The sequence below is a fragment of the Rhinolophus sinicus genome, chromosome X, assembly GCF_036562045.2.
Source record: "Rhinolophus sinicus isolate RSC01 chromosome X, ASM3656204v1, whole genome shotgun sequence".
Taxonomy (NCBI): domain Eukaryota; kingdom Metazoa; phylum Chordata; class Mammalia; order Chiroptera; family Rhinolophidae; genus Rhinolophus; species Rhinolophus sinicus.
The window spans coordinates 17,161,325-17,178,625 of record NC_133768.1 but is presented as its reverse complement, the minus strand read 5'-3'; the positions used below and the strand labels follow the sequence as shown (position 1 = coordinate 17,178,625).

The following is a 17,301-nucleotide window of genomic DNA, read 5'->3' as shown; positions in this document are numbered from 1 at the left end:
AAACAATACAGCAGTTTAAACAAATGGTCTGTATGTGTGAGCATGAAATAATCTCAAAAGCAATGCTGAATGAATAAGTCAAGTTGTATGTATGAGACAATTTAAAGTTTTAAAACATGTAAAATCGTACTGTATGTTGTACCTATGTTGCAAAAGCATAAAGAAATGGATGGGAATGATAAACACGGAATTCAAACTAGTGTTTATATCTAGGGAAGGAGGTAGGCAAGGAGGAAGGACATTAGGTCAAGGACGAGTACACAAAAAAATTTCCAATGTATCTGTTTTATTAACTTAAAATGTGTGTGTATGTATAAAGCTAGTATGTTTAATATTTGTTAAAGCTAGACGTATTCAAACTATGATTTACATATTTTCCAATGTTTGAGATGCTTCATAATAAAAAGAAATCTTACAATCAATTGTATTTTAAGACATTTATACTCAGCCTCAGAGGAAATAGCGTAAGCTCCTTGTTTTAGGAAGCAACCTCATCTAGCAATCCTAATGCATTCCTAGATTGTATGGTTAAAAAAACCAAATGTGTCCAATGTTCAGCCCTTATCCTTTTTCAGCTTTTGGACCCAAGACAGCTCTGCCAGAACTTTCAGAATATGATTGTAACTAATAGGAAATTCTGATGTGTTCTTGAGTTCAGAACACTTTCCAGAAATTCTCCCAAAGGAATTTCCTTCAAAAATATTAACTTTTTTTTTGTAATATCAGTAGGGTCAGTTGTTAACTTTCAGAAGAGTTTGCTATTTGTGAGATTTTCCTGTTCTTCTGAAAAGCAAACAAAAAAGAAAAAACTTGACATTCAGGTTGTTCTACAGATATCAAATAAAAAAACATCCAAAAATGTTCTAAAGAAGAGACCCACATCTAAAAATACTTTAAATAAATAGTCCTACCACACAACCATGAAAACAATGATGGGGACCAAACTCAGAGGTAAGTAATTAGTTTGCCAACAGCTTACCCATGTTTAGAAGAACAATTTAAAAGTTGTTTTATTAAACAATATTTGCTGTTTTCTTAGCCTGGTTTAGTTGATCTAATCCATTTATTTAATGGTAGTCACAGGTAACAGGGGACAAATTTTACTTTTTCCGGTAAGACAGGTTGAGTGTTTGGGGGTAGGGAAGGGCCAGCCGCTGTGATTCCCATGTGATAGGTAGGAAACAGCTAGAGCTTATGGAACTCAGCAAAGCCATACAGTCCTAATCATTAGGTTAGGACTTCAGTGTTGTTTTCATTGGTCCTAATAAGCAAACCAGTGATTTAATAGAAAGAGTACAGGGAAGGAGAAGGTAAAAATCACAGTGGGAGGAGAAGCAGTGATTAAATAAATCATGGTACCGTTTTCTTAAATCATACAGCTATTAAAATAATGGTAAGAAGGTCAGTATACAAAATTGTATATAAACATTAATTACAACTATACAAAAAGAGAGAGAAAAAAATAACACACTAAAACAAAGCATGTATTATGTTCAAGTACCAATATATGGGTGCTTTTTCATTCTTTTTCTCTCTTTTCCAAATTTTCCACCATGTGATAACACTTTGATAATTTCCAATATTTCAGTAGGCCCTTGAGTGAGAAATAATTATGAAACTCAGCAACCATTGGGGAAGTCCTGCTTATTCTAAATATAGCAACAAAAATGAATGCACATGAATATTTTAAAAACACTTATAATCTTCAAAAACTGTTTAAACTCTGCAAGAGACAATAATTGGCTTGAAAGCTTCTTGTCCTTTCAGTTACTGGTGAAAATCTAGGTCAAGTTGATAATGACTTTCAATCAATTCCATGTCCAGACTTTTCAATTGAGTGACCTCTGCAGAACTAACTGGGGTTCTCCTGTCATTTCCTAGGAATAGCTGTTCCTCGGAATAGATCATAAAATTTAGGGGAATCTCAATTTCTCTTCTTGGAAATCCTATCCTGGATGCCAAGCACCAAATGCCACAGACCAAATAGAAAAATAACGCTATTCTCCCAGCCAAAGGTGAGGAACACGTAATAAGGGCAGAAAAAGAAGTGTGCTCAGCTTCTCTGTAGAACCAGTAAGTATGTGTTGATAAAACACTACATAAGCCAATAGGAAGTATAGATTCTAGAATACTATTTGTTTATGTTAAAGCCATTTAAAGATGTTCGGACATATGTCCAAATGATGTATAAGAAATATTTTATATTAGACACCCAAATAATTTTCTGAATCCTTAATGGATCCAGATTTTATATTTACGTTTTCCCTTAAATAGCAAAGTAACATGCAAGACTGTTGTATATAGATGGCTTGGCCCGTAAGTAGTATATACATAGACACACACACTCACACATACCTACATACAAGGGTGATGTTCAAAATGTTTAACAACCTACATATGTGGGCCACTGTGGAAAAAGAAGTTCCTACAGCAGCCATGTAAGCATGACTCTGAGGTAGCAATAGTTAGCACACACCAGCCAAAAACCCGATGCAACCAGATGCCCTGTTGCCACCACCAGGAAGACAGGGAAGTCTTGGTCTGCTCTGGCCCATGGAGGGCTCTAGATGAAGGCCAGTGTGTGGCAGTGATGGAGGGCTGGATGGCAGGTTGGTGGGCACCCCACTTCTGTGCCATTCTTAGCTCTCCAGGGGCATCCTGGCCAGAAATCACTTGAGAGAGCCGAGGGCAATGCTTTGATTTTTTTACCAGAATTCAGAATTATTTCAATATTTTAACAACCTATCTTTCTGGAGCATTCCACCTAAATATCACCCCATTCTTGCATAGTGGCAGTAGCACTCTCTGTCATTTATACACCACAAAACGTGCCATACACACACACACACACACACACACACACACACACAGGTGTGAGTGCTCCACTCGCCAGAGCAGACCAAGACCTACCCCAGAGAATGTTATGTGGGTTCATGTAATATCTATTTATCTCTATATGCATAGTTATATGTTTATGTATGTACATGTGTATCATTCACCAGAAACATTGATTTTCTCTGAAAAATTACCCATATTCAATTCTCCTAGGTCAGCTGTGATTCTGACTTTAGTCCCTACTGCAATTCTCCAGCAGCTTTCCAAGAATGAGTGAAGTACCTAATACTGCCGATTGTTTACCTTTTGTCTCTCAGATATGTGCCCACCCTTTTACTCTGTTCTAGAATGTAGAGGCTGGGAATCTGAAAACTCTGTTTTTCTAGGCTCCATCGCCAGTTGGCTTCCTGCCAATAGGAGGCACTGGGGAAAATCAGCAGCAGGAGGGGAAAGGATGCTGTGTTTGGTCTCTTTCATTCTCTCCTCTTTCTTCTTCTGACAATGGCTGAAAGAATCTTCTTCCCCTCCTCCACAGCCTCAGCTCTGCTCTCTTAAGCGATGATACCATCATCCCCTCCTCCCTTTTGTGCCCTTAGAAACAGGGTAGCTGCTTCCTGAAGTTATTAATCTCTGGCTTACCTCACCTTCCTGATTTTTACCTTCCAAACTATTTCCTGTACTAAATCTCCTGTCTTTGAAATACCTGGTGTGGTTTTGGCTTCCCGGCTGATACACCAACCTTTACAAAATTGGTTTTAAAAGTGTTGGAGAGGCTGTGGAGAAAAAGGAACCCTCATCCACTGTTGGTGGGAATGCAGACTGGTGCAGCCGCTATGGAAGGCAGTGTGGAGGTCCCTCAAAAAATTACGAATAGAATTACCACATGACCCAGCAATCCCTCTCCTGGGTATCTACCCAAATAATCTGAAAACATTCAGAGATAAAGACACGTATGCTCCAATGTTCATTGCAGCTTTGTTTACAGTGGCCAAGACATGGAAACAACCAAAGTGTCCTTCAATAGATGAATGGATGAAGAAGTTGTGGTATATATACACAACGGAATACTATTTGGCAGTAAGAAAAGATGAAATAGGACCATTTGTGACAACATGGATGGATTTTGAGAGTATAATGCTAAGCGAAATAAGTCAGACAGAAAAAGCAGAGAACCATGTGATTTCACTGATATGTGGTATATAAACCAAAAACAACAAAAGAACAAGACAAACAAATGAGAAACAAAAACTCATAGACACAGACAATAGTTTAGTGGTTACCAGAGGGTAAGGGGGGTGGGGGGTGGGAGATGAGGGTAAGGGGGATTAAATATTTGGTGATGGAAGGAGAACTGACTCTGGGTGATGAACACACAATGGGATTTATAGATGATGTAATACAGAATTGTACACCTGAAATCTATGTAATTTTACTAACAATTGTCACCCCAATAAATTAAAAAAATGTATCAAAAAACAAAATTGGTTTTAACTCATTCTTGAGCTTATTTCCATCAAGGATCAATGAAGGAACACTGAGTAAGGCTAATTTGAAAATGGACTGACGTCTACCTTTCTAGGCCAACTAGTAGGCTTTCCTACATGCTACTGGCGGTTCACGTAAAGGGCATTTCCTTTCTTCTTGCTCTTTTCAAAGACCACAGAAAGGTTGTTGTTCAGAAAGACTTTGCTGGGTATCTCAGTTTACCTTGTCATCCTTGGAGGGAAAAAAAATTTTTTTCTCTAATTCTTTACATTTGCCTCTCAGTTCTTTTCCATTTGCTCTTATCTCCACATGGGCCCAACTTCAGTTTTTCACCTTTCTCGCTGACCTTCATCTGATCCATTACCTAATCTCTATCCTCTTTCCTTTTGCATTTTTACCTGATGAATCGTATCTTCACTTGCGTCAAATAAAGCTGGTTTTCATTTGTAAAAGCCTCTCATGTTCAGAGCTTATGGAACCAGAAATTTCTCGTAGGCAGTATAGTAGTCCTTATCACGTTCCTCAAAACTGAAAACACAGTCCCATTGTGTACCTGCAAAACTTGAGTCCTTTTGCTATTAACCTCAGTGACACTATTACCATCACATCAAGCATCCGTTACCTATTTTCGGGTTGGGTTTTATTCATTTTCCCTATCAGTTTCTGAACACAAATGTATTTTTATTTCATGTATTTGGATTGTTTTCACCATCTGTTTTTTTAAACTGCTAGAAACTCTTGGGTGTAATTGTGTCTGCTTTGGCAATGAGTCAGATGAAAGCCCTTTCTTCACAAAAGTGCTTAAAAATCTTGGTGTCTAATGGCTGCAGTTCAGGCCCTGGACAAACGAGGAAACATACCTAACACTGCATCCTGTTTGACATTTGGTTTCTTTTCAGAAAAGGTACTGCATTCACTGAGTTCTGAAATTCAGTATGGAACCCAGGTTCTCCTGCTAAGGTACTTTGTACCCTGGTGCTGCTCTTCTTAGCAGTGACAGTTATAATGATCCACAAAGTACAGTGTTTTCCAGAAAATAAGACCGGATCTTATACTAAGTTTTGCTCCAAAAGACTCATTAGAGCTTATGTTCAGGGGATGTCATCCTGAAAAACATGCTAGGGCTTATTTTCTGGTTAGGTCTTATTTTCGGGGAAACACGGTAAAAACTACCATTTATAGAGAGCCAACTTATGCACCAGACATTATCCTAGGTGTTTTTACATGTTGTATAACCTCATTTAATCGTCCCAACAATACTACGCGTTGGTTACTATTATCTCCAGTATCCAGATAACCAAAGGGAATCTAACTGAAGTTACACAACCTGCACAAGACCAAACAACTAGTAAGTGGAAGAGGCAGATTCACTCCAAAGCCTGTGCTCTTAACCACTTGACAATACGACCTCCCTTTTTCTCTTCTCCTTCCCAACCAGCTCTGGGAAAGCAATTCCTACCAATTCTTTGTTCTGGAAGAACAGAGGAGCAACCCACTCCTCTGTTCTTCCAGAACAGCTGCATAACAAGGACCCTGCAGAACTCCTTCTCAGATTACAGGCAGAGCTGCCTGGGCCCAGATTTCCGTTCTGGTCTGACTCTGTGTGGCGCTGAGGAAATCACTTAACTTCTTTGAGTCTCTACATCCTTTTCTGCAAAATGGGGCTAAACACCATCTACTTCATTGGATCACTGTGGGGCTTAAAAGATAACATACATGAATGTGTCAAGTGCATTAGTATTTTTAATTATCATAATAAAGTGAGATTTTTTTCTGCATCAAAACAATGTATAATAAGATGGGCTGTCTGAGTATTGGGATACTGTGAGGCATAATTATCTTCCTCCATAGCAACTGGATCAATACTTTGCAAGGCCATATCTTGGAGCCAAATGGAGAAACTTTTCACTTAAAGCCTTCTCTCACTTTTGAAAAATCTTGCAAAATTCTGATATTCATCTACAAAGCTAGGATTGCTTGCAGATATGCAACTTGTAAAACCACAATTTCAGGAAAGAGCTACACCTCGAAACCACAGCTATTTAAAGAATTCCAAAAAACTACTTTTTCAACAAAATCTAGTGAATGGTAAAAATAGGGGTTTTGTGAGAAATCAAAGTTCTTTATCAGAACAATTTGTAGGAAATGAAATAAGAGTGGTTGTGATTAGAAAGACCTGTAATGAATATATCTACTGAAAAATACATGTCCCCAAATACTGGAATAAAAAAGAATTATTACTCTTCCTCCATCAGTAACTTACTGCAAATATACAGTCCAACTCACAATAAATTATAGTCATATGTATATGGATTTAATTTGCAAGGACTCATAAAGTTTAATGAAGTTAACTCCCAGCAGGCAGATTTATTACTAGTCATTTAATATGAATGAAGCACATAAAGATTGTTTAACAACAAACATCATGCATTCGCCATTAGAACATGCTCACTAATTATAAAATAGTCGAATTGCTTAATTCTTTCCTTTATGATCAAATTAGGCTAAGTCCAAGTCCATTTGCTTTATGGTACCCACTCAACTATACATTCTTTCTGACACTTCTTTTATTTTGCATCTGCTCTAAATCTTGTGATACGCCTGGCATATTGAGGCTCATATCTAGCCAAGGAATGAATCAAAAGTTGGTGCTTTCTGGCACCACCAGGTTTAATTGCTTGGACTTGGGTTAGTTGAAAGGCATGAGGCCAGTAAAACTTGCCAGAAAAAAAAATACAGTAAATTTAGTACTTACTGCCTTGAGGTCTTCATTAACATGAGTATCATTCATTATAAACTCAGGATAGCCAACTTTTGCCAAAACAGCTCTTGCCTATAAAAAGGAAAAAGAAAATGATGTCAGAGTTTCAGCAGTTAAATCATTAATAAACACAGGATGTAGGAATGCAACCTTCATCTGAAAACTCCGTTTACTGAATAGTAACTACTATATGCAACCCACTGTGAAGGGAAAAAAAAAAAAAAAGATAATCCCTGCCCACAAATACTAAAATATAGTGAGTGGGGAAAATAACTACATATTATAAGATAAATAAAATAAAGGTTTTAATAGAAAAAGACAGTATTGCTACCAAAGTCCAAAGCAGAGACTATTTCCTCATGGGGAGAATGCTTAATGGAGAAGGGGGTCCCAAATGAGTCTTAGAGAATGGTTAGGATTTCAAAATGCAGAGCTGAGCAGAAGGACACTCCAGGAGAAGAAACAGCAAGGGCAAAGACAGGGAGACGGAAACAAAGCGCATGTGGGAGAGATGAGGTAGCTGCTGTAGTTGGACTAGAATAGCACAAGGGGTGAAGAGGAGAAAACAGTGCAGCAAAAAATGTCCTGGGCCAGATCACAGGGATTCCCAAATGCCATACTAAACAGTCTAGATTTTATTTTACAGATAAGAGAGAACTGAATATTTTTAGCAGGAGTAAAATGGGATGAGTCACCCTTCAGCAAGATTATCTGTGCAACACTGTGAATGATAACCAGGATGTCAGAAAGATTGGAGGTAGGGGGTCCAGACTAGTTTAAGAGGCATCGTAACCATCCTTTTGATAGTCATGCTAATTATTCCCTGTGTTTTGCAGCATATAGGGAATGGATAAAGGAAAAATCACCTTGGGCACATACAAGGAGCCTCCACAGCAGGGACTGGCAAACTCTGGCCCCTGGGTCAAATATAGCCCCCTCATCACCTATATCTGTTTTTTATAAATAAAGTTTTATTGGAACACTGCTGTGTCCAATCAATTACGTGTAATATATGGCTGCTTTTGCACTACAACGGTGTTGTTGACCATTTGGTAGAGAAACCCTGTCACCCACAAAGCCTCAAATATTTACTACCCTGTTTCCCTGAAAATAAGACCTAGCCGGACCATCGGCTCTAATGCATCTTTTGGAGCAAAAGTTAATATAAGACCCAATAGTATATTATATTATATTATACCCGGTATTATATATTATATTATATTATATTATATTATATTATATTATATTATACCCGGTCTTATATTAAATTTTGCTCCAAAAGATACATTCGAGCTGATGGTCCGGCTAGGTCTTATTTTCGGGGAAACACAGTACCTGGTTCTTTATAGAAAAAGTTTCCCAACCCTTGCTCTAGAGCAGGAGTGTCCAAACTGTGATCCGCGGGCCAACTGCGGCCCGCGATACATTTTTTATTGGCCCGCAGCAAATTCCAAAAATATATTTAGTTTACTTAAATAACCCAGGTGAGGCAATACGTACTTCACCTCGAGTGAGTGGCCCAGCTGTTTGTGTATTTTACCACATATGGCCCTTGGTGAAAAAACGTTGAAAAAAGTTTGGACACCCCTGCTCTAGAGCAACTTTACAGTCCCACGTGAAAATGTGTCTCTCTCCTCTCCCCAGATTCTGGGTTTCACAAAAACAAAAGGGCAGCTTACGCAAAGAGTAAGTACATTATCAGGGCTCTGCCCAGTTCCCACGGAATCCCTTTTATCACTTCTGTACATCCCTCCCCAGCATCTATGTTCTTTTTCTTCTCTAATGGCCAACCCCTGAGACTCTCTGAAGGCCCCGGAGAGTTTGTCTACCTCAGCCCCCACACCCACACCCACCCAAGCAGCCCTCAGCTAATGAATGACTGCAGCAGGACCATGAGAGCCCCACTCCATTGCCAAAATTTGGGATAAACCGTGAGGTATAATTTGCACTCCAGGGTTCCTGCCAGGACAAGGCTGAGACTTACCCTAAAATCGCATCCTTGCCTGTTTGTCACCCTTCCCTGTCTGTCTTCCCCCATTCCCTTGCTGCTTTCTCTTGGGAGCACTCGCTGAATAAATCATAAATCACTTGCACACAAATCCGTATCTTCGGCTTTGCCTCCAGACGACCCAACATGAGACATCAGGCAACCCCAAACACATTGGTTTTATTCCAGCAAAGCAAAACCAGTGACCTTTGCACACTGTTCATGGTAACGAGTTTTTCTCCTTTAGTCCCTTTCAATTTTCCTCACTCAAGAAATAAATAGAATAAGATAGTATGTTTTCCTTATCTTCTTTGAAATAATTCAAGTATTAAATATATCAGCAGAAACCTGAAACTCAAGACTCAGATAGGATTTTACAAGTGCTGTAGGACATAGTCATAATGGGTTTTGCTGTTCCAGAGACTCAAATATAGCATAGATCAAATTCTACCTTCAAAACCCAGTGAGTTACACTGAAAGCCCGATGCGACCCAGATACCAGATAACTAGAGGTTACAACTCTCCCGTCAACACCAAATAATATGTCATATGTCTATAGGCTAACTTGTTTCAAAATTGTTTTATTATTTCCCCCACTGTATTTAATACCTCATTGTATTTTATCAGCTCAATACAAGTCAAATGCATAACTATAGCAAATAGAGAGCTCCAGATAGTCGCCCCCAAAATAAAGAAATATACCAGCTGAGTCATCCACAATTGTTTTCTGAAGACTGGTCTTTCCGAAGCATGCTGATGAATTATGACTGTTTTTCAAACCTCACGCTCTGGGACCCCCACTGCACTATGGAGCTTCACAGAATATATTACCTTCCGCACTGCATATGCTGGTTATTGAATCCTTTTTATTATTTATTTAAAAACATCATGACTTGAAGAGAGCCAGAACAGAGATACAAAGGATCCCTCCCTATTCATCTTCCAAGGACACCCGGGTAAAATAAGGTAATAATACTAGTAGCAACGTTGCCAACATCTAAATAGAGTGCTCTTCTTCCCAAATGTACTCTGCATGCATGCCTTTATTCAAACTCAAATGCTCCTCTGCCAGACAGTGTGTTGTCAACTTCACATCATCCCACCCCACCCCATTCTCCATTCTTCTCTGAGAAGCTTCAGAACTACATCTCCCAAAATCCCGTGGGGTATGACTCCAGGTTAGACTGCCAATGAGAAGCACTCACAGGAGATTTGAAAGGTAGAAGAGAGGAGACACCATTTATTCATTTGCTGTTGGTAGCCACGGGCAGGCACAAAGATACCTGCGGACAGCAGGTACAGCACTTTGCCAGCAGCTTCCAGGCATTCTCCTAAGAAGACCCCTTCTGTGTGAGGGCAGCAGAGATCATTGGAAAACTCTACCCTTCATTCCTCAGCTCTTCCAATGGTTGCATAAGCCTCCAATTTCCCATATTATATACCCTCCTGCTTGATGTACTTCGAAAGGCATCCATTTTCCTGAATATACTCTAACTGATATACCCTTTAAGGCAAATAGTGATCACATCACTTTTTAACTTTTTCAAAATAGAAGAAACAAAGCACCAGTTTGATGGCTTATTGAAGGGTAAAATATTAGTGAGGAAGACCTAAAATCCATTACCCCCCAGGCTACATGGACAAGAAGGAAAGGCAAGTCCCACTGAAAATACTGAGAAAACCATGATTTAAATAGATAACAGACTGCATATTACGTCCTGCAAAAAATATTTCCTAGGCTGCTTGTGGCTGATCAAAAACTCCAGCGTTTTCCTTAACCAGTGCATACATTTCCATCCCTTATTCACACAAACTTCTGGAAAGGGGCTCCACATGACAACCACCTATTGTCTACTCAATATCCATTCTCCTGTCCTTCCCTTACTATCAGACCCCAATTCTGCTCAGGGTGACAATGGACCCAACAAAAAATAGCTGCATCCCCCAGCTTCCTTTGCAGCTAGAGTTTCACTGTGGAAAGAGATTCTGGCCAGCGACATATAACAATGTCCTTGTTCTACTTCCAAGAATCCATTTTAAGAGGAGAGACTCAGTGGCATATGCTTTCTACCTTTAGTCCAGAATTTCTCAACATTAGTACTACTGACATCTTGGGCCACATAATTCTTGTTGTGGGAGCTGTCCTATAGACTGTAGGATGTTTAGCAGCATCTTTGGCTTCTACACACTAAATGCCAGTAGCAACACCCATCCTCCAAGTTGTCACAGCCAGTAATGTCTCCAGATATTGCCAAATGTCCCTTAGGGACAAAATCACACCCGAGTGAGAACCACTGCTTTAGCCTTTCCTCTTCTTCCTTCCTGTAATGCTGACACAATGCCAGAGGTAGAACAGCCATCTTACAACAACAAGGCAACAAACTTGAGGAAGAAAGTTACATGTTATAGATGCTGAAATGAAGAGTTGATGATATCTGGAACCCACCATGTCAGGCCTGAACTGCATCCTTTTCCGGTCTATAACGTGAGGAAAATAAACCCCTTATTTGTTTGAGGCACTATAAGACCTGATCTATATTATATTATATTATATTATATTATATTATATTATATTATATTATATTATATTATATTATATTATATATTATATTATATTATACCCAGTTTCATATTATAGTAAAATAAGACCGGGTCGTATATTAATTTGTGCTCCAAAAGACACATTAGAGCTGACTGTTCAGCTACATCTTATTTTCGGGGAAACACTGTATGTCATGTTTTCCATTAGCTGTAGCCAAATGGAATCCCAACACACTCTCCTTTTCCTCAAATATAGTTTGAAGGAAAAAAATAGTGCCTACTTCATAGGGTTGTCTACAAGGATTCAGGATGACATGGCATGTAAAGCATTCTTTTATGCCTTTGTCCAGAGAACGTGATGAATAAATGTGGACTGTACACTACACAGAGGAAGCAGAAACATGACTTATTCCAAGGATTTGCAGTAACTGTTGTATGTGTATTTGGAGGGTCTTTCAGGGCAGCTTAGGCCAGATCATACCCTTAATGAAATACCTGAACTCCCCTGTGGAATACTGCCACTTGCTTTGGTCACAGGTCCAGTTTCAGGGGGCCACACAAAGTGGTGACAAAGGCTGTTGAAGCAACCCTGTGATCAATGGGGAGAGAGATGTGCCCACGAAATTCTTGGAACATGGTGGGAGATTTCCAGAGCTAAGGTAGACTGTAAGCATGAGCCAAGAGAATTCAGGCTAGTCGCACCCCAAAAAAAGTCTGAGGACTCTTTCAAGGGCCACTATTTGCACACCTTAGAAAATGGACAGCATACTGCCTAAGGCAATATACAGATTCAACACAATTCCTATCAAACTACCAAGGACATTTTTCACAGAAATAGAACATATAATCCTAAAACTTATAGGGAACTATAAAAGTCCCTGGAAAGCCATGGCAATCTTGAGAAATAAGAACAAAGTGGGAGGTATCACGATACGTGACATCAAATTATACTACAAGTCTATAGTAATGAAAACAGCATGGTACTGGCATAAAAACAAACACACAGATCAATGGAACAGAATAGAGAGTCCAGAAATAAATCCATGCCTATATGGCCATTTAATCTATGACAATGGAAGCAATAATTTACATTGGGGTAAAAAAAATGAAGCTGGACCACCTCTTTACACCATACACAAGAATAAATTCAAAATGGATTAAAGACTTAAATGTAAGATCTGAAACCATAACATTCCTAGAAGAAAATACAGGAAGGAAGAAAGTTTGCAGACATTACACTTAGTAATATTTTTACTGATATATCCCCTCAGGCAAGAGAAGAAAAAAAAACATAAACATATGGGATTACATCAAACTAAAAAGTTTTTTCACAGCAAAGGAAACCATCAATAAAACAAAAAGGGATCCTACTGAATGGGAGAAGATATTTGACAATGATATATCTGATAGGAGATTAATATGCAAAATTTATTTTAAAAACTCATTCAACTCAACACCAAAAAAACAAACAACCCAATTAAAAAATGGGCAGAGGACATGAAGAGACATTTTTCTAAAGAGGACATACAGATGGCAAACGGACATATGAAAAAATGCTCAACCTCAATAATCATTAGAGAAATGCAAATAAAAAACGCAATGAGATATCATCTCACTCCAGTCAGAATGGCTATCATCAATAAATCAACAAACAACAAGTGCTGGCGAGAATGTGGAGAAAAGGGAACCCTTGTGCACTGTTGGTGGGATTGCAGATTGGTGCAGCCACTATGGAAAACAGTATGGAGGTATCTCAAAAAACTGGAAATGGAACTACCTTATGACCCAGCAATTCCACTCCTAGGTATCTAGCCAGAGAAATCCAAAACACTAATTTGAAAAAATGTATGCACCCCTATGTTTATTGCAGCACTATACACAATAGCCAAGACATAGAAACAACCAAAATGCCCATCGGTAGATAACTAGATTAAGAAACTGTGGTACATTTATACCATGGAGTATTATGCAGCCATAAAGAAGAATGAAATCTTACCATTGCAATGATATGGATGGACCTGGAGAACATTATGCTAAGTGAAATAAGTCAGACAGAGAAAGACAAATACCATATGATCTCACTTATATGTGGAATCTAAAGAAAAGAGCAAATGAACAAACTAATCAGAAACGGTTTCAGAGACATAGAGGAAAAACTGAGGGTTGCTAGATGGGAAGGGAGTGGGTATGAGAGAGAAGGTGAGGGGATTAGAAAGCACAATCAGTAACCACAAGATTGCCACGGGGTTACGAAAGTCAATTGGGGAATATAATCAATGATGTTGTAAAGATTCTGTAGGGTATCCGATGGACACTTGTCTTATTAGGGAGATCACTTCAGGGACGGTGTAGGTGCCTGTCCACTGCAGTGTACACCTGAAGCTGAATATTAATGAATGTCAACTATATATATACATATATATAGTCACAGGATGTGGAGTACAGCATAGGGAATAAAGTCAGTGGAAATGTAATGGCTGTATGCAACGTTGGAGGGGTAGTAGATTGGGGGGGATATCACTTTGTGAGGGGTATAAATGTCTACTACATTGCTTTGTACACCTGAAACAAATAATAAAAAAATAAAATAAAATAAAAAAATAAATAAAATAAATATTATATGTATATATTTACTACGAGATATTTATAAATGCAGGAAATTACAAAGAATGATACATCAAAAATTCATTTAACCACCTTCTAGATTTTTTAAATATTATTTTTTCCATATTTGATCCAGATCTTTTTTCAAAGGAGTTAAAGCATTACAGAGATAGTTGAACCTTTATTATACCTTTGTCTAATTATAACCACAATTTCAAAAAAGAAACAAGAAAATGGACAAAAGAAACACTATGAAAGCTAATCTAGAAAAGACCAAAGGAAAAGGTTGCCTTTAGTATTTGTCATCTTGGTTTCTGCCTTCTCATCCTTGCTCTTTCCTGTATCCATCCCTCCCAACACCCAGTAGGCCCTAGGTGCTCATACCATTTGCTCTTCAATCATACCCAAATTGGCCTTTCTTTGGCGATACACTGTGCTCCAAAGTCATCCCTCCCGCATCGAAACTGTTATTTCCTCAAAACAGCCTATCCATTTGCTGTCATTGGGGCCTCAAACTAATTTACAATAAAATGTGAGTGACTAATAGCAATCTAATGTGTTAACCCTGAAGAAATATCTGCATTGAAAAGAGTGGTTCATCCCCCAAAAGGAGAAACCCAATTATAAGGGAGGTTTTTGTAGCTGAGAGAACCTTGCTTCTGATACCACCCCAATTACACCAATGGCCTCTTCCACATAATCACCACATGGAACACAGTGGCAAGGCACATAGCAAGGGAGCGATGCTCAATAAATATTGACTTGTATAATGATGGATTTAGTAGATAAACTCACTCTGATCAATGTCAACAACGGTATCAGAAAATATGAAAGTTTATAATATGATCAAGGACAGCATTCAGTGCTGCTCGCATCGAGGCACATTTCCACATTACCCGATCTTACCATAGGAGAAAAAATGGGGGGGGGAAAGCAAGAGACTTTGTGAGAACCTAAGGAACTTTCTTTAAAATGGAGCAATGTTTAAAATCCATTGGAATTCAGCCTTGATGACAACCAAAACTATATTTTTTAAAAATATAAGCTATTTCAATCAGTTGACAAATACTGAGAATGCACTGTAGGCTCAGGACTCTCCTTGGTGCTAAAGGAACATAAAAGTATATAAATGATCCATGGCCTCCCAGTGTTTGTATAAACAAACTGAGGAAAAACATTCCATAACAACTTGCCATTATCGCGATTACAAAGTATCAGCAGTACCTTAATTTTCTGAACCTCTGTGGTCCTCAGTTTCCTTATCTGTAAAACGTGGATAAGTTTACTTCTAATACCAATACAGTGAAACAGAGAGTTGAAACAAGTACTTGGATAATAAAGGAATAGGGAAAGGAGAAGTTGGATTATCAGATCAGGGATGAGCAAACTTTTTCTATAAAAGGCCACATAGTAAATAATCTCGGTTTTGCAGGCCATATGGTCTCTATCACAAGTACGCAACTCTGCTGTTGTATGTGGGAAAGCAACTGTAGGTGACATGGAAACGAATGGCTGTGGCTGTGTTCTAATAAAACTTTATGTATAGACACTAAAATTTGAATCTCATATAACTTTTATATATCATGATATATTCTTTTTTATTATTTTATGTAAACCATTTAAAAATGTAAAATCCAATTTAGCTTATGGGACATACAAAAACAGGCAGTATGCCCGTTTATGAGAATACGGCCTGGGAGCCATAGTTTGCTGGGCTGACAAAGATAATTCAATGAGGGTAAATTGTTCATTAAGTTGCGCAAGGCCTAGTATACAGTAGTGTACAAACTGAACCACGCTGAACAGTGTGGAGGGTGTGGAGAAAAGTGTGTATGTGTGTGTGTGTGTGTGTGTGTGTGAGAGAGAGAGAGAGAGAGAGAGAGAGCACATATACATGCGTGACTTAACTACTTTTGTTTTTGTTTTGTTCTTTGCTATTACTAACATAAACCGGAGGTGCCAAAAAATGTATACAAGTGGACACTTTGGTCAACATTGCTCAAGCAGTAGTTCACTGTAATCAGAAGTGTCTGGACGCTGACGGTAACCACTCTGAGCACCTCTTGTCATTGCAGAAGTCACATGTGACTTGTATTCATCTTTTGTTATAGGCATATATTGAGTATTACAATTTTAATAGTGTTTTTTTTCCTTTCTTAAAATGTGTATACATTTTTTTTGGCACCCTCTGTACATGCAACAAATCTTACTTGCTTGGGAGTTTATTCCTTGCCCTAAAGTCTTAGGGCTAGAGCATTCAAAATCACAATTAATTTCTGCAGAGAAAACAGAGTTCATCAAGTGAAGATTATTACTTTAAGAGAGAATAATTATCATAAATGAACTCAGAAAAACAAGGAACATTGAAAATTTAAAACACAACATGATTTAAACTCTCAAGTCACCCCCTCCCTCCCCGAGTTTTCCAAAAAGTATACTACAACTTGATGGTGCTGGGGGAAAGAACAGAACCAAATATAATATGCTTTATTTGTCTGTGAACTCTAAAATAGCACGTAATTTTTACATAGATGACCAAACCGATTTAAAGATTGGTTAGGTTGACTGCTTTACTCCTCAGTTTTTAAAGCCACTTAGTACTAAGCTGATCGGCAGAAAGCAAGATGGAAAGCTCATTTGTTTTAATCCCCACTGATTTGACTATTTAAGAGAGCCAGGTAAATTCTCAAATGTCTTGCATGCATCACATCAAAAGGATAGCTTTAATCACTTAATTAAACAGCTTTGTGTTTCCTCCACAGTTAAGACTCAGCATATTTTTTTATTAATTTAACCAACATAAGAAAAAAATGGAACAACTGATGATCAACTGCCCTTTTAAAAACAATTTATAGCACAACTTTCTTAAGCTTGCAATGGTTTTGAATGCTCCAGTCAGGCTTAACCACACCAAGGCCTCATTTTCACTGATGAGTTCTGTAATAACTAGCAAACATCAATCAAAATTCTGAGCTTTAAGCATGCGGAAGTTCAGGAGACTGTACATAAATTACGCTATCCTTCAAAACAATGGCAGTTTCCATAATGCCAAACAAATGATTGGCTGAAGATATTATCCTAAGCAGAG

The 17,301-nt window shown here is 38.3% G+C and overlaps 1 protein-coding gene across 2 annotated transcripts in view; it reads right to left on the bottom strand.

Annotated features, from left to right (window-relative positions):
- The window catches only part of PHEX (phosphate regulating endopeptidase X-linked), a 205,005-nt gene that overhangs the window by 73,012 nt on the left and 114,692 nt on the right, over window positions 1–17,301 (bottom strand). For both annotated transcript variants that reach the window (XM_074323776.1, XM_019714582.2), the window contains exon 13: window positions 7,076–7,153. In XM_074323776.1, coding sequence (XP_074179877.1) covers window positions 7,076–7,153 — 78 coding nt within the window. The remainder of the gene's footprint in view (window positions 1–7,075; window positions 7,154–17,301) is intronic.